Source organism: Schistocerca gregaria, chromosome X (genome assembly GCF_023897955.1).
Source record: "Schistocerca gregaria isolate iqSchGreg1 chromosome X, iqSchGreg1.2, whole genome shotgun sequence".
In the NCBI taxonomy this organism is placed as follows: Eukaryota; Metazoa; Arthropoda; class Insecta; order Orthoptera; family Acrididae; genus Schistocerca; species Schistocerca gregaria.
Window position 1 is genome coordinate 207,389,915 of NC_064931.1, and position 22,082 is coordinate 207,411,996.

The following is a 22,082-nucleotide window of genomic DNA, read 5'->3' on the forward strand; positions in this document are numbered from 1 at the left end:
AAGCACAGTCTGACAGCTTTTCATCATCAGAACGAGGAGATTGACCACCTTCACTGCCACTGCTACTTAAGGGATCGACAGTACCATCTAACTGGAGGAATCGTGTTTGTGGGTGGCCGTTCCAAGGTAGGAATTTGTTTTCCTTCCCTTCTTCCTTTCTGAGTGTGACTTTCCCCTTACTGCTGTCCGACGGAGACTCCTCATCGACTCCGCACTTGAGTTCTGCAGGTGTCTCAGTTGCAGTAGATGAAACACCCAACGGCAGTGATCGTGAAAGTGTTACGTGAACACATTCTGGCAAGCGCGATTCCTGCAAAGTATGTGATGCATCTGAATCAACAACAACAACAAACGGATTTTCACACACACTCCTTCCAACGGTGTGAGATAGTTTCCGTCTTTTGTATGCTGAAGAGTAGTTGCCATCAGGTTTACAATTCCATGTCGTACTACACGCTCGTTTCCGTCTTTTAGGAGGTTCATCAGATGTAATGTGGACAACATTATTTTGCTTTGTTCTTCTCATTTTCATTCTCTTAGTTCGTTTTACTTCATTTTTACTCAAACCAGCATTCTCTGCAGACTTTTGCTTTGAAAGAGTGCTATTGTGGCACAAATCATCTTGATCTTGCACACTCACTTCTAGAAAACCAGTTTTTTTGGCATTTCCCATATGGTGATTATTTACTAGATTAGCCTCATCTGTACTACTAATTTCTTTTTCTGTCACTGATGGATCATTCCCATAAAATCCATCACTTTTCTCCATAGCTCCCATTTCTTCATATATCATCAGCTTAGGTAATACATCCTGCATTGAAATGCCATCTATAAGGTCGTGAGGCAGATCTTCAAAGACAGCTTCTTTTACTTCAGGAGGCAAATGATCAGCTGCACTTTGTGAGTCATGAAGTGAATTCTCATCAAAATCTTTATTGCTCACTATGTCTAACATGTAATTGACAACCTGATAAACAATTTTATCATCAAGTGAATGACACTTTCGCTTATTCTGATACTTGTGGTACGGAATTCGTCTTTTAAATTTGGAAAATTTCTTCTGATTAATTTTAAAAGATAATTTTGAGTTAGCTTTCAGATTCTTTGTGTCATTTGTTTTAATTTCATGTCTCCATTTGGAAATTTCATTTAGTTTTTCCTCGACTACATGCCTTTCTTGACTATGATCTACTGTCATGTTTTTTCCACAGTCGGGAGACTGAGATTCGTTTTTATTACATAGCACAGTTTTAATGTGATATCGAACTATTCTCCAAGGTTCTATTGAAGACCAAAATAATCTTGTACATGAAAACCCATTTGGTATAATAGCCTCTGGAGTATCAGAAACTTCACTAACAAATTCTCCTATATTTTCAACTGAAAGTGAACCAATCATTAACCTAACCTTTTTAGGTTCAGCAAACTTCTTCTTTTTACGGTCTAGTTCCACATAAATTGGGCGGCATATTTCAAAATCTGATTCATTGTGCAGAACTTTACCAGTGGCACCTTTTGCATGCGATGGGCAGAAAACATTTTTGTCATCCATAAAAGTGCAATTCACTTTCCTCGCACAGGGGAAATGGAAGGTTTCTGGACAATTTCGTGTGCAACATCCTACACTTGCACCTCTTTTTCCACAATGATCACATCGTATCTGACGGCCTCGAGACATTGCACTGTGAACATTCTGTAGCGATCCATCAATTTCCTCAAACACTTCTGCTGACCACAGAGCACAGTTTGTGTGTGCCCATTCATTCTGTCCACAGTACAAAAGTCTGCCTTCTTCAGCGGGCAACCCATCACCAACACCTTTACAAAGGACACAAACTCTATTATCCTGGACAGAATACCCGCTGTAGAAATCATCCAAGGATTTCCCTAACATTTTATCAGGAACAGCATGAAAAGAATCATCCAATATTGACACTTCCATTGAACTATTATGATCATCACTGCCAGATTTTTCTGAAATGATTCTTCTCCTCTTACTTGGTTGTGAGTTACGTTCAGAAACAGGATTATTTGAAACACGTGCAAATTTAGGGTTAAACCATGGGAAAACTTCCTGCATATTATGATAATATAGCTGAAGTAAATCAGAGCAGTGAGATTTATTTAGGATGTCTTCCATTTCCTGATGAAACTGCAGAACTGATGTGTACTCACTGGAATTTACTTTATTTTTTACAGACAGAAATGTTAAGGATGACTTGTGTTTCAAATTTTCCAAACAGTTGCATTCGAGGAACTCATCCTTTGGTACATCGTCACTGCACAATTTCTTGGAACTGGCCTCAGTAAAATTTTCAAAGCTTCTGCTGCTGCTGCTACACTGTTCTAATGACAGCAAACGGCTGGAAGCTACAAAACCCAAACATGATAATGCATGTTCCTTCAGCTCCTCTGCATCATTTCCCCCCAAAATTTTCAATTCTTCATCAGTGCTGCTAATGCCAGAATCACTTGTAGGTGTCGCAAGTGAAACCTGATGCACTTTGGAAGGCGATTTAGTAGTATCGAAAGCAGATGTATCAGATAATTCAGCACACTGAACATCAATTTTAACTGGGAAAAGTGAATTTTGCAAGTACTTGGAAACACAGTCCTTTACGCGAACAGAACATTCTTTTAAGTTATACTTCTCTCGCCAAAGTCTAAGAGAGTTTCCTGACAGGTATGGTACAACATTTTGCCCTTGGGAGTGAGGAAAACATTTTTCTTCTGAACAGCTATTATGCAAATTATATTCACGATTTGACAATCTCTGATCTCTGGCACAGATATTATCACGTTTTGAATCTGCCAAAAATTCATTGTTGTCATCATCAACTTCATACGTCATTTTTACTTCCACATTTTCAACATGCAGATCTGTAATACTGAGAAATTTGTTGTCTTCACAATTTGAGTCAGTCTTTTCACCCAAGCACATATTTCCAATGGCAGTGGGATCCGAATGTGTATTTATGTTATCACCATCTATTAAATTGGGATGGTATTCACAGTGTTTCTTTGGACTGCATCTGAGCATTGAATAAGCTTTACGATTTTTGCTCAGTAACTTCAGCACAGTTAGGTATCCTGCTTTCATCTCTTCTTCAACAGCATACCACCATGGAGCAGGAGGCTTCTCACAACACTTCCTGTAGGGAAGAAAAAGGGATTATTAAATATTTGAAAAGAGAGAGCAGTGATCAATGTTTATAACTATAAGGTGAGAAGCATAGAAGCCAGCCAGGATAATTTTTTTTTTTAAATGTTCATTTTATATTGGAAATTATACACCTACAGGGGAGAGGGAGGGGAAAAAAGGGGGGGGCAGATGCTGTTAAAAGGACATTTTACAATGTGTAAGGGTCGAATAGACTATATCCATTTATCACGTGTACAAAAATTTGGAAAGTTATTGGTAAAATGTGCTTCATTCTTCCTTAATAATGTGCATTTGTCATATCAATGGTATGCAATGAAAACCTCATAAGTCAATTTTATTAAATTCTGCAACTGAAGCAAAAACAGTTTCTTAAAAAATAAAATGGTTTCTTAAAAATAATGTAAAGCAAGACAGAAAGCTGCTACATGTGTAACTGTATAGTAGAAGTCCAGTTATTGACAGATTAGAGAAAGCTGAGCACTTTCAAATCTTCCTTTGATTATGGAGTCACTGGTTACAGCAATTACAAGTCTTCACAGACAGATGGACTTATGAGGTTTTCACTGACTGCCATTGATATACTGCTTTGTGCAATCTAAAGTTTTAAAAATTATGAAGTTTGTAAACTGCCACTGATTTTATACTCTGCAAGCCACAAAGTGTTTCATGATGCACACAGGTCCCTCATGCCAGTTTCACTTGTAAATGCACTCCCTTACCCGTTCTGCAAATTGGTGCTTCTTGTAAGGTACATCTTAACTGCAAGCCCCCTTCCCCACCCCCCAATTTCATAACCACACGAATGAAGGTGAGCACTACATTCATAGAAAAATATTGTGAAATTTTGAAGGTCAACTTTTTGTAAGCCATTTATGTTATCTTGTCATCTCTTTGATGCTCAAGCATCAACCACATAAACCCATCACAAATTACACACTTCTTCCAAAATTATCACCTTATTTTCTTCTTTCTTTCTTTCTTTCTTGGAGACTAAAAGTACTAAATGGTTGGAGAAAGCCAATGGGAGTCCAACCTACATCCTTCACACAAGCGCATGTGTTACACACACATTTAACAGCAACTTTTACATAGAGAAAACATAAATTTAGGCTGAGAGGTAAGCAAACCAATAAAGGTTTCTGTAGCCAAAACCATCCATCAAAATTTGAAGTGTACAATTACTGATATTTTCGAAACAAATAAAAAATCAGAATATCTTGATAGATCACTGCAGACAAAAATGAAACAATAAAACATAACTACCACAGAACAAAGGGGCTAGTTTAAAATCACTGCAGATTTTTAAAAAGTTCCCCATGCGCGATCAAAAAAAACATGTTTTTAAGAAACCTGCAGAAGTTGGCAAGCATGGTAAGCACAGTTTTGCATTTCGACAGCTCCAGGATTTGGAAGCTGCCGGCACACACTGATGCACATTTAGCCATTTCTGATTTTAATATTGATATCACATGTAATAGTAGCCAAGCTTCAAGGTTCACTGACTTAGTTAAGAAATATGGTTTCAAATTGAATTTCTTTGAATCTACCAGGGACAATGGGCAATCAGCAACATGCATTGACAATGTTCTAACTAATTATGTATATGAAGATGTGTATAAATTTTGTGTAGATCTAGGTATTTCAGATCATTATGTATTGTTTATTGAGCTGCCACAGACAGACACAAACATTTCACATACAAGAACCCATATGAGCAGGAACTTTAGCAAAGAAAACTTGCTAACATTTAGTGAGAAGCTAAGAGATAAAACATGGCCTTTTGATTATGGTAACTCAAGTGATAAAAACTTTGAGAAATTCCTAAATAGTTTTCTTGCAGACTTTAATGAAACATTTCCACCTAGACTCTGCAGCAATAAGATAACAAATACAGTAAAGTGGATTACCCAGGGCATAAAAATTTCCAGTGTAAGAAAAAGGCAACTGCACAGAGAACTAAAATATAATAAAGATATAAATTTCATTAAATATGTTAGACTCTATAAAACCATATTTAAAAGAGTTGTCAAGGCAGCAAAACAACTGGCAAACAACAGGTTAATTTTAAATCATAAAAATAAGACAAAGGCTGTGTGGTCAGTCATTAAATCTGAGTTAGGTGTTAAAGCCTGTAACCAAGAAATTCCAAAAATTGACATTGAAGGAAAAACTGTTGTAAATCCAACTCAAATACCAGAGTACTTTAATGAATTCTTTATAAATGTAGCAAAATCTGATGTAGATGTAGCAGATTATCACAACAAAGTAAATCCCTTTGGCCTAGGCAAAAACTCTGAAAACTTTACAAAATTCTCAAAAGTTTCTTTTGAGGATGTAGAAAATGCTATTTTAACATTAAGAAACAAAAAATCTGCAGGTTGGGATAGAATACCCACCAAAGTTATTAAAGTGGTACACAATAGAATTGCAAACCCACTAGCTCAGATAATAAATCAATGTTTTGAAGAGGGCTGTTTCCCAGAGGTACTGAAATATGCTGAAGTCAAACCACTCTTCAAGAAGGGATCAAGAGAGATCATGGGAAATTATCGTCCTATCTCAATTCTCCCAGTCCTATCTAAAATATTTGAAAAACTTGCTGTTGCTCAAATCCAAAACTTCATTGCAAAATATTCTGTTATTCTAAACAATCAATTTGGTTTTCAGCAAGGGAAAAACACCGTAGATGCAGTTAACAGTTTCATTGAGAAAATAAGTACGTCATTAGACAAGAGAAATAAGGTGGCAGGAATTTTCTGCGACCTCACAAAGGCATTCGATTCCGTAAACCACGCATTGCTTGTTTACAAACTTGAAAAGTATGGCATTGGCGGCAGTGCCCTACAATGGCTTAAATCCTACTTATCCAACAGAAAGCAAAGAGTTAGCATTTCTTCAAATGGCGCATATTATTTTTCTGACTGGAAAAAAATTACTCAGGGTGTTCCACAAGGCTCCATATTAGGCCCAGTCCTATTTCTCTTTTATGTTAATGACTTACCATTAAATATCAGCTCCCCATCAGTTCTGTTCGCAGATGATACTTCTGTCTTAGTTGAAGATCAGGATTCAGAAAAAATTCTCAAATCTGTGATCAGTACCCTCAGTACCTTAGAAACTTGGTTTCAGCTAAATGGGCTGAATCTAAACATATCTAAGACTCACGTGATGCAGTTCAAAACCAAACAGTCAAAATGTGAGCAAATTAAGATTGTACACAACAACCAAGTTATAGAAGAAGTTGACTCAGTCAAATTCTTAGGTCTAAAAGTAGATGAAAATTTGAGGTGGCAGGCACACATTGAATACCTTGCAAACAAATTGAGCAGCTTTGCATTTGCAATGCAAATATTATCAACTGCAACGGACATTGACACGCGGAAAGTAGCATATACAAGCTACTTTGAATCCATTATTAGGTATGGTATTGTTTTTTGGGGTAACTCGACAAACATAGTGCGGATACTAAAAATACAGAAAAAAATCATACGAAATATGTGCACTGCCAATCACAAAGAACCATGTCGACCATTATTTAGGAAACTCAAAATATTAACTCTGCCATCCTTATACATATATGAGATTATTATATTTTTGTACTCCAGACGCGACTTATTTGAGGGAAACCATTTTGTCCATTCACATGATACCAGAAACAAAGAAAATTTTATGCTCCCCACCCACCGCCTCAGACTGTTTGCCCAGGGACCTCAATACATGGGAATGAAAATTTTTAATAAATTAAAAGGGAACAAGTTGATGCAGATGAATTTAGGTTCACTTAAAAGAAAGCTATATGAGGTACTGACAATGAAGTGTTATTACTCAGTGGATGAATTCATGCAGGACAATCTGGAAATTTGAGCTGGGTACAATGTGTTACATGTTCCAAGAAATATCCTTATAGTGTTGTTATTTATTATAGTGCTATCATTAATTAATGTAAAAATCATTGTAATTGTTTTATAAATTTTTGACATGTCTCCTGTACGCAAACCAAATGGATTGCAAATGTACGTCATGAGATGAATAAAACACAATTCACACAATTCACAATTCTTAATGCTGGTAATATTCATGATGTAACAATAATAAATGTTTCACTGCCTTAAATTAATTTCATATTCGTGAGTACCAATAATTTCCACATCTGAACAAGAGGGTCCATATAAACAAGCTTTTACATAACCTTGTTACTTCCATGAGAGACTTCTACTATAGCACATGACTGACATGAATCATATGTTATACACAGTGCATGCAATGAGTGAAACTTTCCCACTGCATCATTCCCCCTCCTCTCCCCTAACTCCATTTTTGTTTTTTCCATTGACCCCTAGGAGAATGAGAGCAGTGCTTGCTCAACATTTCCAGACAATACATTTGGATTTCACCCCTTGCTTAAGGCTACTTTCGTACTTTTGTAAAGTGCCAGGTTTAAAGATGTTCACTATACTGTGAAGTTGAAAAGAGAAGTGATGGCTGGTGTTATACATTAGAAGTTGTGCTGAATGATCCTGTTAGGTACCACTGACAGACGTGCTTACCCATGAATGCAGAAATTATCCGAGTGAATGTACACGGAGTTGCTCGATAGCAGAAAATCGTTAATTTCAAATGAATCCGCAATTGGGTTGCCTGTATCATAAAAAATTGAGGATTTTCTCTTCGTAGACACATTTCAACTGCACAGAAGTTGCCAGAAAACTATGAGGAAAGACTCGTTGAATTTCAACATTTCATAATCAGAAGGTGCGCCAAAAATAATTATCTGCCTCGTCAACAATTTAGGAAGAGACAGATTGCTACTCTCCATGAAGAAGACATGTTAAGTTGCAGACAGGCACAAATATAAGACACTTACACAAAGCTTTTGGCCACAGCCTTCATCAGCAAAGGAGAAAAACACACTGTTCATAAACACAAGAAAGCAAACCTCACACACACGTGACCACCAACTCCAGAAGTGCAGTGGTTTGTATCTTAAAGATAATACCTCATCTGTTGTCATTTTTTATATACTGTATTTTCCCAAATGCAAGCCGACCTTATTTCTAATTTTTGGTGTCCAAAAATGTAGCTGTGACTTAGACTCGAGGCAAAGTCTAATGGCATTCTGGGCCAAGCTGCCTCAGATGGCAGTCGTGTGTGTGAGGTGAGCTTTCTTGTGTGTATGAACTGTGTGTGTTTCTGTTTTGTTGACTGTACACAGCAATCTATCTGTTCCTACATTGTTGGTATTCCTATATGGAGCTTCCATTATCTTTTTGGTCAGATAGGTAATGTGGATCAAACTCTGGTATATTTCGATATGCCAAGAAATTACATCCTAGGAGCAACTGGAGAACAAAGATGTGAAGATAATTTCTGTAATTGGTGAAATGCAGTGTACGTCTGTCATGCTTGCCTGCACAGCCAATGACCACAAACTACCACAATTCAATGTTTTTAAATGCAAGAAGTTACCTAAGTCTGAGGTATTTCCAGAATGTGTTATTGTACATGCTAATGAATGGCTGGTTCACAGAGGACTTGGTTTAGAGTGGATTAAACTTGTATAACAACATCGTACTGATGCCTAGCTAGGTTTGCCAAACATGCTGGTACCAGTTTCATATGCTAGTCATACTACCCAGCTGTAAAGAGGAAATCAGTAGAGAGTAGAACAGATTTAGCTGTAATTCCAGGAGGGATTACGTCAATTTAACAGCCATTAGATGTCTGTTTCAAAAAAACCATTTAAGGACATACTTAAAAATATGTACACACAATGGCTAACAAAAGAAGCTAAGCATTTAACACCTACACAAAGTGTTAAGCGTGCCAGTTTGTCTAAGTGTGTGAGTGGATTGACCAATCTTTGAAATGTGTACTGAATAAAATTATCTATCACGCATTTAAAAAATGATATATTTCTAACTTTCACATTTCATCGTAAATCAATTTTCTTGGTAGACAGGCGACAGTATCCACTCAGTCTGTGAGCCTATGCTACTACAAATGAGGAAGACAGTGTGTGTGTGTGTGTGTGTGTGTGTGTGTGTGTGTGTGTGTGTGTGTGTGTGTGTGTGTTCTACTATGAGTTGTAAATTTGTATTCATGCATGCCACATTTTTTGGGGCTTCTCTGTAGCACGACTTTCCTGTGATATCACCGCTCACAGCTCCTTGCGTGTGGTACCTATTACAGCTGCCATAATTTGTTTGTCGAGCAACGCTGACTGATGTAGGAGATACTGTAGAAGAAACATTTTCTGTAATGATGACAATACTTACAGTTCACACTTTGTATGGATCACTTGTGCTGGAAATCATTCTGTGTAGACAAATATACTGCTTAGAATGTTAAAAAAGTAATCGAAACTAGATGATACAAATTAGTGTCTTTAATACATAGATTGCTCTTCACCAAATTTATATCCTTTAAATCAACTGTGATGCTGTGTGTCAAGCCAAAATGTACCTTTCTTGGATGAAAACAATATACTTTGTTGAAATAAATAATACTTCAGATGAAATTCATTTGAAATAAAAAGACTGACGTATGACTCAAACATGAGATATGGTAGAGTCTGCAAAAGTCTTAGTGGCCCCAACTGCAATAGCTCCACACGGAATATTTTGAAAGATATCGCGGATCTTCACTGCTGTCTCTGTTTGTGATGTAACGATAATTTTAAGTGTCCAATAAGCTAAAGTTGTTTCCACGTGAATTACTAAAATTAATACAACTCCTCACAAATCCCTGAGAGGTGGAGCCACTATCATTAACCATATCTGTTTTGATTTTTAAATACAACTTGAAATAAGGCATGTACCACAGAGACACAATTCAATCACTCTGCTCATGGCTGACATGGCACCAGAGCGTAATTTATGAGAGCAAGCACACTGATGTCGCTGTGTTTGTTATTTTGAAAATATGTTTTTATGCACATTCTCCTTTCAACTAGAGATACACCGTATGTTGTGCAATAACAGTAACCAAATGTTTGTCACTTTTTTTGTTGTTTACATGCAGAAAATAAAGCTATTTCAATCTACTTCTGATGAAATAGTGCATCTAGATACAATTTGCTGTGCAATAGCATTTATTAGTTAAGTTCGCATTTTGAGGTAAAATTTGCATCTAAATTCACATTTATCACAAATGATAATTTTTCTGGTCTCTAGTATACTTGTGAAACTGAAAAAGCATTGTAATTTTGTTTGTATTTTGTACAGCCAAAATCACGAAAATGTAAAAGCACATGGACAAACTTTCCTTAGGCGCAAAGCATTAAGTGGCAACAGTACATAGTGATGTTTTTAAAACCTAACACTGCACATGAGAAAGCACCATGGGCCTAATTATTTTCAAAATATATGAAAAATTACCATAAAAGCAATAACCCTGTGACAAATTGAATGGAATCAGCTACTACACATTTCATACTCCATTATCCAGCAGCAAAGTGAGATCCTACAGAAAAATATCCATGAATGAAACAGAATAAAGTTCTGCACTTGGAAGCAACACAACCAGACAAAGACAATACTGAGAAATTTTCATCAGGGAATGATATGTAGCAATATCACAACTACATGCAAAGTAAAAATGATCAAAAAGACCTAAAAATCACAGTGGACATCAATATTGCCTGATAATGAAGAATAAGTCTCCAATTGTGATAATTTCATTGAGTGCTAACAGAAGATAAATATATTTGTATACTAAGAATCCTTCTTTAAGGAAGAAAGCTGGTACAGTTGAGTATGTATGGACTTCCCTTCCATAAATTCCTAGGAAAAATGCCCAACACAAAACTGTATAGTGCGATCCAAAATTTGCTGAAAATGGTGATGAAAAGTGAGACCATTACTGGACTGAAATGTCGCGTGTGCATGGATTGAAGACAATGAGAATTTGCTTGACCATACCAATCAGTAACGACAAATTGAGTAGGGGGGGAAAAAATAAGGTGTGTGTGTGTGTGTGTGTGTGTGTGTGTGTGTGTGTGTGTGTGTGTGTGTGTGTGTGTGTGGGTGTGTGTGTGTGATTGCTATGATAAAGCAAATTTTCCTTGTCTTCAATCCAAAACTTAACCAGATAAATGCATTCCTTTTCCTTCAGATACCAAACACAGACACAAAAAAAACAGTTCAAGTCCTTTCGTTAAATAATTTTCACATAATTACTGTTACTATTTCAAATTGCAAACTTACCTGCAGATAAACTCTACAGTATCTGGAAGGTAGCTGAGTATATGATATTTTTCATCTGAAAGTCCTTCACATCTTGAATGGACCCAGCAATTGCATTTCACACACTCCATCATCTAGGGTAAGACAGTATCACATATTACATACAGAATAGAGCATAAAGCATAACAAAAAGTTAAATATCTGAACACTATGTTACAAGATGACATTAGCACAACACACATGGTTCTACACAAACATAACCCTTATAGAACGAAACCAAATAATAAATACTGATTTTTGTAGCAGTGACAAATTCACTGATTAGGAAATGGACTGGTAAAATATCTTATATCATCAATATCTACCTGTCTTCAAACTGGTGCTCATAATATCATGTTACATTGGTACACCATAACAATTTATATAATTTTTGAATGCAGAGCAGACCGATAAAATCTGTAGAGTGCAGTAACACCTGCTGATACTCACACCTGCTGATACTCTATCTCCCCAGTCCTACCTATATACTGTTTAAGTGCACTGAATGTTTCTGGAATCTGGAACAGAATACTAAAAGCTCAGAATGATTTTTTTCTCTCATCAAGTTCAATGCCTCACAAAATAAGACAACCACATTTCTGAAAATTGGAACACCTAAAAAAGATACATGTGAACGAATGGTCTGTATAACACAGATCTGTATAACAAACCCCACCCGTGTGGGGTTGCTGGTCCCCATCGCTTGCCTCCCCATGTGGCGGATAGGTGAACGTCCTCCAGGTATGGAGGGTACCAGGGAAATAAAATACCTAGGGCAGACGAAAACCAGCAGGTACGAGGGCCGATGGCTTGGATGAAAGGCAGAGTAGCCCCAACCATCAAATGCTGCCTTGCAGTCAGTAGAAGGATCTACAAAGGCTAAGGATGTTCCTCTGAAAATGGAACCAGCTACCCGCCGAGATGCAAGGAGTAACCCCTCAAATGGTTGGATGGAAAGTTAACAATCTTCCCCTGTAAAAATCATTTGCTGCAAATGCTAACAAAGGAATAAGCCGGACAGATATTTTGATGATGACCCCATCAAACAAAAAAAAAAAAGGATAAGAGATACGTACATATGAACATGGAATGTGTGGAACCTGTACCAAGCTGGAGCCCTATGGCAGCTGCTAATGCAAGTAAACAACTACGGTATAACACTATTGTCTCTCCAGGAAATTAGGTGGAAGGGAAGTCACATAATGGACTCCCGAAATTTCACAATCATCTATAGTGGCGGGAGGACATATACCTTTGGTACAGGTTTTGTAGTTGCTAAAGGACTGAAACATGCACTTCAAACCAATCAATGAACGGATGTCCATAATAAGATAAGGGGAAAATTTTTCAAATAACAATTGTAAATGTACATGCACCCACAGACGAGGCAGATGAACAACAGAAGGATGAGTTTTATAGAAAGGTAGAGCAGTTGAATGATCAGGCTCCTTAACATGATATTAAGATCTTAATAGGAGACTTGAATGCAAAAATAGGAAAAGAAGAGGCAACTATAGGAAGACATTGCCTCCATGAAATATCAAATGACAATGGAATTAGTGTTTTGGATTTTGCTATAAGTAAAAACATGACTGTCAGCAGTACATGTTTTCCATATAAAAAGACACACAAAGAAACATGCATGTCACCAGATGGACAAACTAGAAATGAGATAGACCATATATTGATTGACTACAGGCATGCATCAGACATCATGGATGTTAGGAGCCCACGTAGATATGACTGCAATTCAGTGAGAATTAAGTACAGGCAAAGGATTTGGCTACTGAGTAAACTAAAAGGCCACAAAAAGAAAAGTTTTGACGTTGAGAAACTAAAGTCATAAGAAATACGTTGAGTATATCAGATGAAAATAGAAGAGGGGCTTTAGAACGATACTGACACATTAAATCAACATATAGAAATAATGTGGAAACAATGTAAGACTGCAATCTTCAAGGCAGCTGGGGAGGTTCTGGGACATGTACGAGCTCAAAGGAAGGCTGATTGGTTGAATGAAGAATGTATGAGAAGAATTGAGGAGTGCAACGTAGCATGAACAAAATTATTTCAGGGAAGGACTAGAGCAAATCTGAATGAATATAATGAGAAGTGCCATGGAGCTAAAAGGGTTTGCAGAAAGAAGAAAAGAACACTAGAAAAGAAAAAAATGGAAGAAACTGAACAGCTAGGAGAAGAGAAGCAAGTATGTGAAATGTACCAAAAGATTAAAGAAGGAAAGGCTGGGTTTCAAGCCAGAACAGATATATGCAGAAATAAAGATGGGAATTTGATAGGGGAGAGTAATAAAACACTTGACAGATGGGCAGAATACTTCCAAAAACTACTGAACCCGGAAATAGGATAAGAATAAGAGAACTGGAGGAAATAACTTATTAGGGACCAGAGGTCGTAACACAAGAACCTGCAATGGAGAAAGTGATACAAGCCATTAAGACATTAAAAAATAATAGGGCACCAGGAGATCAGATTCAGGTGGAATTTCTCAAATATGGTGAGGAAGCATTGTGGAAAGCAATACATAAAATAATACTGAACATCTGGCAGGAGGAGAGCATGCAAATGGAGTAGAAAACAGCTACTGTGTGTCCCATACATAAAAAAAGAGATGAATTAAACTGCCAGAATTACCGAGGAATATCCTTACTACATACTAACTATAAATTGTTCTCCACGATCCTAACTAGGAGGCTTACTCCCTATCTGGAAGACAGAATTTGACACTATCAGAGTGGCTTTAGAAGAAATAGGTCAACAACTGACCAAATATTCACATTACACATACTACTTGAAACATGTTGTGAACATCAAGTAAACATACATCAGCATTATATTGATTTTACATAAGCCTATGATAGCATCTCAAGAATGACATTGCTGAATGTGATGGAAGAAGCTGGAATATCTAAGAAGCTCATTAAACTTACTATGATGACCCTCAGTGAAACCAACTGTAAAGTAAAAATACAGGGCTGAATCTCCAGAGAAGTGGAAGCGAAAAAGGGACTGACACACGGTGACAATATCTCCTCACTGCTACTCAACCTCTGCCTATAAAAAGGCTAAGTCAGATAGAGATAAATAGAGTAGGAACCATTTTTAATCGTTCACTGCAGTACCTAGCCTACACAGATGATGTGGCATTACTTGCACGAAACACTGCTGTGCTGGCTGATGCCTATCAACAAATGGAGAGAGGTGCAAGGGAAAGACCAAATATGAGGTATGCCCACAAAGTTCCGTTTGGTTATATAAAACAAATGTGTACATATACAGAAAAAATATTTATTGTACAAAAATCTACAACTGTTAAACTAATTTTCTACATAGCTTCCAAAATTTTGTAGGCACTTGACATAGCATGGCGCATGTTTTTGTATTCCCTCTTCGTAGAAGGTTGCCGCCTATGTATTCAGCCATGTGGTAACGTGTTCTTTCAGCTTGTAATCACTGCTGAAGTGCTGAAAACCAAGGACAGATTTGAGGTGTAATAAGAGATGAAAGTCGACAGGAGTGCAGGAGTGAGGTACGGGCTGTATGGAGGATGATCAAATGCATTCCATTGAAATTCCTGTAAGAACTGTTTGGTCAAATTCGCTGTGTGAGGTCGGGCATTATCGTGGAAAAAAACAACACCTTTTGACAGTAATCCTCAGCGCGTGTTCTGTATTGCGCAGCACAATTTCTTAATGGTCTCGCAGTAACAATGTGCATTGATTGTTTAGCTTCGTGGTAAGAAATCAATCAGCAAAATGCCTTTTCTATCCCAAAAAACGGTGCACATGACTTTTCGTAGTGTCAAGATTTGCTTGGGCTTAACCATAGTTGGGGATGAAGTGTGCCTCCATTCTACTGACTACCGTTTTGTTTCAGGGGTGTCGTACAATACCCAAGTTTCTTCCCCTGTGACTATCCGAGAAAGAAAACCATTGCCTTCTTCATTGTAGTGTGTCAAAAACTAAAGTGCACTTCCCCTCCGTTGTTTTTTTTTTGTTGTTCAGTGAGAATTTTGGGTACCCAACACGAGCAAAGTTTTCAAAATTTCAGTTTTTCAGTAACAATTTCATGAATTAGTGATCGTGACATTTGTGGGACTTCCGTAGCAAGGGCACTATGCATAAACTTATGGTTATGCTTAATCTCCTCTTCAATTGTGTGAACCAGTTCATCAGCAACCTCATACGGGCGTCCACTTTGTTCTTCATAGTATGGGCATTGATAACCGCGCTGTTGAGAGCCCCACAAGCCACTCATCATCATCATTACCATCATCGTTCTTCATCGTGCACTTGATCATGACCTTCATTGAACAGCCTGACCCATCTTCTAACCATTGAATCACTTACAGCAGGCCGGCTGGTGTGGCCGAGCGGTTCTAGGCGCTTCAGTCTGGAGCCGCGTGACCGCTACGGTTGCAGGTTCGAATCCTGCCTAGGGCATGGATGTATGTGATGTCCTTAGGTTAGTTAGGTTTAAGTAGTTATAAGTTCTAGGGAACTGATGATCTCAGATGTTAAGTCCCATAGTGCTCAGAGCCACTTTAACCATTTGAACTCGTAGCATTTTGTCCGTAAACCTCGCAGATTTGCCAATGAATTTCTTTGGGTTTAACTTTCTTTGCATTTAGAAAATGAATCACAGATCTGATTTCACACGTGGTGGCTCACATTATAAAGAAGCACTACAAAGCACACATCGGCAGCAGCGATCTGAAAATGGCATACATGTCTTCTCCTCGAGTCAGATTAACCGCAGTGCATGCTCGGAAATGCAATCGTAGTGCTACCGTGGATAGAAATACAAATGGAACTTATTCTGTGGACAACCCTGAAAGGGTTAGAGACTTCAAGTAACTCGGATCAACTATCACAGAGACAAATGACATCAGCAGCGAGGTGAAAGCTAGAACAGCAGCAGGCAACAGATGCTACTTTGCCACACTACCCATGCTTAGCAGCTCACTTCTACCACAGAAATATAAAATCCTCATTTACAAAACAATTATAAGACCAGTTGTTATGTATGGTGCCGAGACATGGACCATGACTGAAAATGAGTAAAGGATCCTTAGCATTTGGGAGAGAAAAGTTCTGCTTAAAATATACAGCTCAATATATGATCAAGAAGGTTGGCACATCCGTACGGATGCAGAATTAGAACAACTTTTTGAAAAACCTGACATTGTCACTGCCATTAAAGTAAGAAGACTGCTATGGGCAGAACCCATGGTCAGAATGGAAGAAAATAGAATATGTAAGAAGATTTTTGATGGCTAGGCTTGGGGCAGACAATGGAAGGGACATCCCAGAAAGAGACGGCTGCTGCTGGAGTCAGCCCAAACAAATACTTCTTACCATGCCTTTCATGCAATGCCCAGAGAGAGATGAAAGTGTCAGTTTGTTTCCCTTTACAAAAAAAAATTATTATTAAAGTGTAATTTTATGTGCTCATTCAGTAGAGTGGTCCCAAATTAGTCAAACACAATATTTGTCTTGTCAGTATGTATTAACAGTGTCAGTAAAACACGAAGAATAATCAGTACTTCAGTAGTGACCATAACTCCCTGGCCAGTGCCAACTGCTACCGCCATGCAGCAGTGCTGCTGCTCAGTCACTCCTCGAGTACTGGCTATTCTTTGTGTTTTACTGTCCCTATTAATTGATATTGATGAAAAAATGTCACTCTTGACTAATTTGGGACCACTGTATCAAATGAGCACGTAAAATTCAGCTTTAAAAATAATTTTGTTTGTAACAGGAAAGAAACTGACACTTTCCGTTGACACTGGGTGTTGTATAATAGATGTGATGAGCTGTATTTATTAGCGCTGACTCCAGCTACACACAAACAAAATTGCAAATATCTGCAGATATATCACAGAAAATAAGTCTAAGACTCTTGGGAGAGAGACCCTGTATAAACACATTCAAAAAATGTTTGTTTGGTGCCATATGAAATGAACACAGAATCAGTCATATGTATCCATCTTTTACTTACACTGTCCTTACTATAACATAGTTCCCTTGTAAAAGACAGTTCTTCAGTTCCAAAAACCTTCATGTTGTTATGGTTGCTGTTCACACTTTTGCCAACAAATAATAGTCATGATTGCATGTTTTATTTAACTATGTTTGCTGACAATATCATTTAATAATGCAAACTGCGTTTTCTGTTGTCTCCAGATGCCTTTTACATACACAATCTTCTGTATCTACATCTACAAAGATACTCTGCAATCCACAATACAGTGCATGGTGGAGAGTACACTGTACCACTACTAGTCATTTCGTTTCCTGATCCATTTGCAAATAGAGTGAGGGAAAAATGACTGCCTATATGCCACCATATGACCCATAATTTCTCGAATTTTATCTCTGAGGCCTTTATGCGCAATATATGTTGGCAGCAGTAGAACTTCTCTGCAGTCATCTTCAATTGTCTGTTCTCTAAATTTTATCAATAACATTTCTCGAAAATCATGTCACTTGCCCTCCAGGGATTCTCATTTGAGTTCCCAAAGCACCTCTGTAACACTTACATGTTGCTCGAACCTACCGGTAACAAATCTAGCAGCTCTGCATTGCTTCATGTCTTCCTTCAGTCTGATCCGCATGGATCCCAAACACTTTAGCAGTACTCAAGAATAGGTCGCACCGTCGTCCCATATGTGGTCTCCTTTCCAGTTGAACCACACTTTCCTAAAATTCTCCCAATGAACTGAAGTCGATCATTTGCCTTCCCTACCACAGTTCTCATGTTTGTTTCATTTCATATCGCTTTTCCACGTTACGGCCAGATATCTGAATGACTTCACTGTGTCAAGCAGGACACTATTAATGCTGTATGTGAACATTACAGGCCTGTTCTTCATACTCATCTGCACTGACTTTTTATGAGTCTTACACCAAGTATTTGCATAGATGCAATTGTGCTCTGTGCAAAATTCTACTGGGCAGTTTCCAATTTCATTCCATTCCTCCAGTCCACATTCTCCAGCTATTTTTTTTCCTTTTCATCTTTTCTTACTATTTAATTCTAGTTCCTCATAACAAAGTTACGCCTCGCTTAATATACTGTATAGTTCATTTAATCTCGTCATACATTCTTTCAATCACTTCATCATCTGCAGAGCTGGTATGCATGCAATACTGTGGTGGGTTGCGGCTTTGTGTGTATCTCATCTATGATGATTTGTTGACTTCACTGTTTGTGATAGTGTACTCACATTCACTGTCCTTACTCCTGCATTACCCCTATATGATCTTGTGTTCATAAACCTGTAGCCATGTGACCAATAATCATGGTCTTCCTGCAACAGCATTTACTGGTTTCATTATATCTAACTTCAAACTATCCGTGTCTCTAACATGTCTATTTGATTAAATGATTTAATATAACATACTCTTACCCACAGAGGTCATTTCTTTTCACATCACCCTTCTGATCAGTACTTCCCAGAGATCCAAATGGTGGATTATTTTACCTCCAGAATGGATACCATCATCATTTAACTATGCAATACAGCTGCATGTCCCCAGAAAAGGTAACAGCTGCAGTTTACCATCAGTTGCTGATGTCCAAAATAAAAATATATTAAGGACGTGTTGGCCAATGTTACAAGGCAAGATATGTCAATTATGCATACTTTTTAAAAAATAAATAAAAAGGGCGCACTACAAAGGAATTACCTGAATGAGACACAAATCTGTAGATGTGATGTACATGTACAGACAAACAAATGATTTCAGTTTCACAAAAATTGGATCATTTATTCAAGGAAAGGAGCTTCACAAATTGAGTAAGTCAACAACATATTGGCCTCCCTCTGGCTCTTGTGCAAGCACTGACTGATACAGTTGTTGGCTGTCCTCCTGAGGGATACTGTGCCAAATTCTGTCCAACTGGTATGTTAATATCATCAAAATCCCGAGCTGATTGGAGGGCTCCACCCATAGTGCTTCAAATGTTTTCAGTTGGGGTGATATCTGGTGACCTTGCTGTCCAAGGTTGGGTTTGAAACGCACGTAGACAAGCAGCAGCAACTCTTGCCCTTTATGGGTGGGCATTATCTTGCTAAAATGTACACCCAGGATGGCTTGTCACAAATGGCAACAGAACATGGCGCACAACATCTTCAATGTATTGCTGTGCTGTAAGAGTGCTGCAGATGGCAGTCAAATGGGTCCTGCTGTGAGCAGAAATGGCACCCCCAGACTGTTACTCATGGCTGTCAGGCCATATGGTTCAGGTTGGTATATCCCGGAAGGTTTACCAGAAGACATGTCATCTGGTCATGAAAGCCTTCATACTATGATCAGGTTGGTATCCCACCACTGTCTGTGGTGTCTCCAGACACGTATTTGACCTGGAATCTCATTCACTGGAGTAGAGTTGTCTTCAGTGATGAGTCCTGCTTCGCATTTAGTACAATGACAAGCAAATACGTGTCTTAAGATGCCCTGGACAACAGTGGGATACCAACCCGACTGTAACCACCATACGCAGAACAGCCAGGAGTGATGGTTTAGGGGGACATTTCTTTTCATTTTGTTTGGTTGTTATCCACAGCGCCCCTACAGCATGATACGTTGACTACATTCTACCCCCTGTTTTGCTACCCTTCATGGCAAGTCATCCTGGGCTTGTATTTCAGCAAGATAATGCCCTCCTGTACACTGCAAGAGTTTCTACTGCTTGTCTTCTGGTTGCCAAACCCTAGCTCGGCCAGCAAGGTCGCTGGATCTCTCCCCAACTAAGAACACTTGGAGCATTACAGGCAGAGCCCTCCAACAATCTCAAGAGTTTGACAATCTAATGTGCCAACTGGACAGAATTTAGTACCACATCTCTCAGTAGGACAGCCAACAACGACAAGGTGAATAATTGCTTGCATAAGGGCCAGAGGTGGACCAACACATTACCGACTTCCTCAATCATCAAAATTCCTTCAAATTTTTTTGAAATTGCTATCATTTCTTTGTCCATACATGTACACAATATCTAACAATTTCTGTCCCATTTGGATAATTTCTCCATGGTGTGTGTATTTTTTGGTCCTAAAAGTGTGTAATTTTGGTCAGTTCAACACCCCGTAACAGTCAAAGATTGAGAGCAAGCACTCAATTGAGATATGATTGATTGCTACTAAATGAAAACTTTATCTTAGTTCTGATGTAACCCCCCCCCCCTCCCCCCCGCCCAACACACACACACCTACAACATAATTATTATTTTTTTTCCTCCATATTGCATTTTACTTACATTTACTCTATCAGTTGTAATCAAATGATTTGACTTTTCACATTTGGTTTCCTTTTTAGAAATTCACTGTCCACCTTTCACTATTAGTGACATACACTTACTCGAATCTAAGCCACACCTGAGAAATGAGACTCGAAATTAAGGAAAAAAATTTCAGCCGCACCTGAAATTTGAGACTCAAAATTCAAGGGGGGAGAAAAGTTTTAGATCGCACTTCCAAATCGAAACAAAGTTGGTCCATTGTAACATGGGACACAATTGAGGTCGAATGGATGAAGATATAGCTACAATAGTTTGGTTTGAATCGTAAGCTTAACTCTTAAGCTTTGCGAAGTAGCCATTGCTATGTGCCAGGGGCTCCGTCCGTACCCTTCCTTTTTCACATGCTTCATCTGGTTTGAATCAATTGCTTATTTTGCTATGATCTGATAAGTGCCGTTCTCTTTCTTATATGTGTTTACGTCACTCTAAGCTGAAAATGCATTATTGTACTGTGTCATAAATGTCACATTGTGATAATGATTGTTCACAACTTGTTGCTGCTTGCAGCATGGCTTGCTTCTGTGCGTGCTACCACCACTTACAAAATATATATATATATATATATATATATATATATATATATATATATATATATATATATATATATATATATATATATAGACACACACTCCTGGAAATGAAAAAAAGAACACATTGACACCGGTGTGTCAGACCCACCATACTTGCTCCGGACACTGCGAGAGGGCTGTACAAGCAATGATCACACGCACTGCACAGCGGACACACCAGGAAGCGCGGTGTTGGCCGTCGAATGGCGCTAGCTGCGCAGCATTTGTGCACTGCCGCCGTCAGTGTCAGCCAGTTTGCCATGGCATACGGAGCTCCATCGCAGTCTTTAACACTGGTAGCATGCCGCGACAGTGTGGACGTGAACCGTATGTGGAGTTGACGGACTTTGAGCGAGGGTGTATAGTGGGCATGCGGGAGGCCGGGTGGACGTACCGCCGAATTGCTCAACACGTGGGGCGTGAGGTCTCCACAGTACATCGATGTTGTCGCCAGTGGTCGGCGGAAGGTGCATGTGCCCGTCGACCTGGGACCGGACCGCAGCGACGCACGGATGCACGCCAAGACCATAGGATCCTTTGCAGTGCCGTAGGGGACCGCACCGCCACTTCCCAGCAAATTAGGGACACTGTTGCTCCTCGGGTATCGGCAAGGACCATTCGCAACCGTTTGCATGAAGCTGGGCTACGGTCCCGCACACCGTTAGGCCGTCTTCCGCTCACGCCCCAACATCGTGCAGACCGCCTCCAGTGGTGTCGCGACAGGCGTGAATGGAGGGACGAATGGAGACGTGTCGTCTTCAGCGATGAGAGTTGCTTCTGCCTTGGTAACAATGATGGTCGTAA

General features: G+C 38.7%; 1 protein-coding gene across 1 annotated transcript in view; it reads right to left on the bottom strand.

Moving 5' to 3' along the window:
- The window catches only part of LOC126297969 (histone-lysine N-methyltransferase trithorax-like), a 118,992-nt gene that overhangs the window by 37,365 nt on the left and 59,545 nt on the right, over positions 1-22,082 (bottom strand). The window contains exons 5-7 of the mRNA XM_049989285.1: positions 11,368-11,480; positions 585-3,152; positions 18-518 (exon numbers count right to left, since the gene is read on the bottom strand). Coding sequence (XP_049845242.1) covers positions 18-518; positions 585-3,152; positions 11,368-11,480 — 3,182 coding nt within the window. The remainder of the gene's footprint in view (positions 1-17; positions 519-584; positions 3,153-11,367; positions 11,481-22,082) is intronic.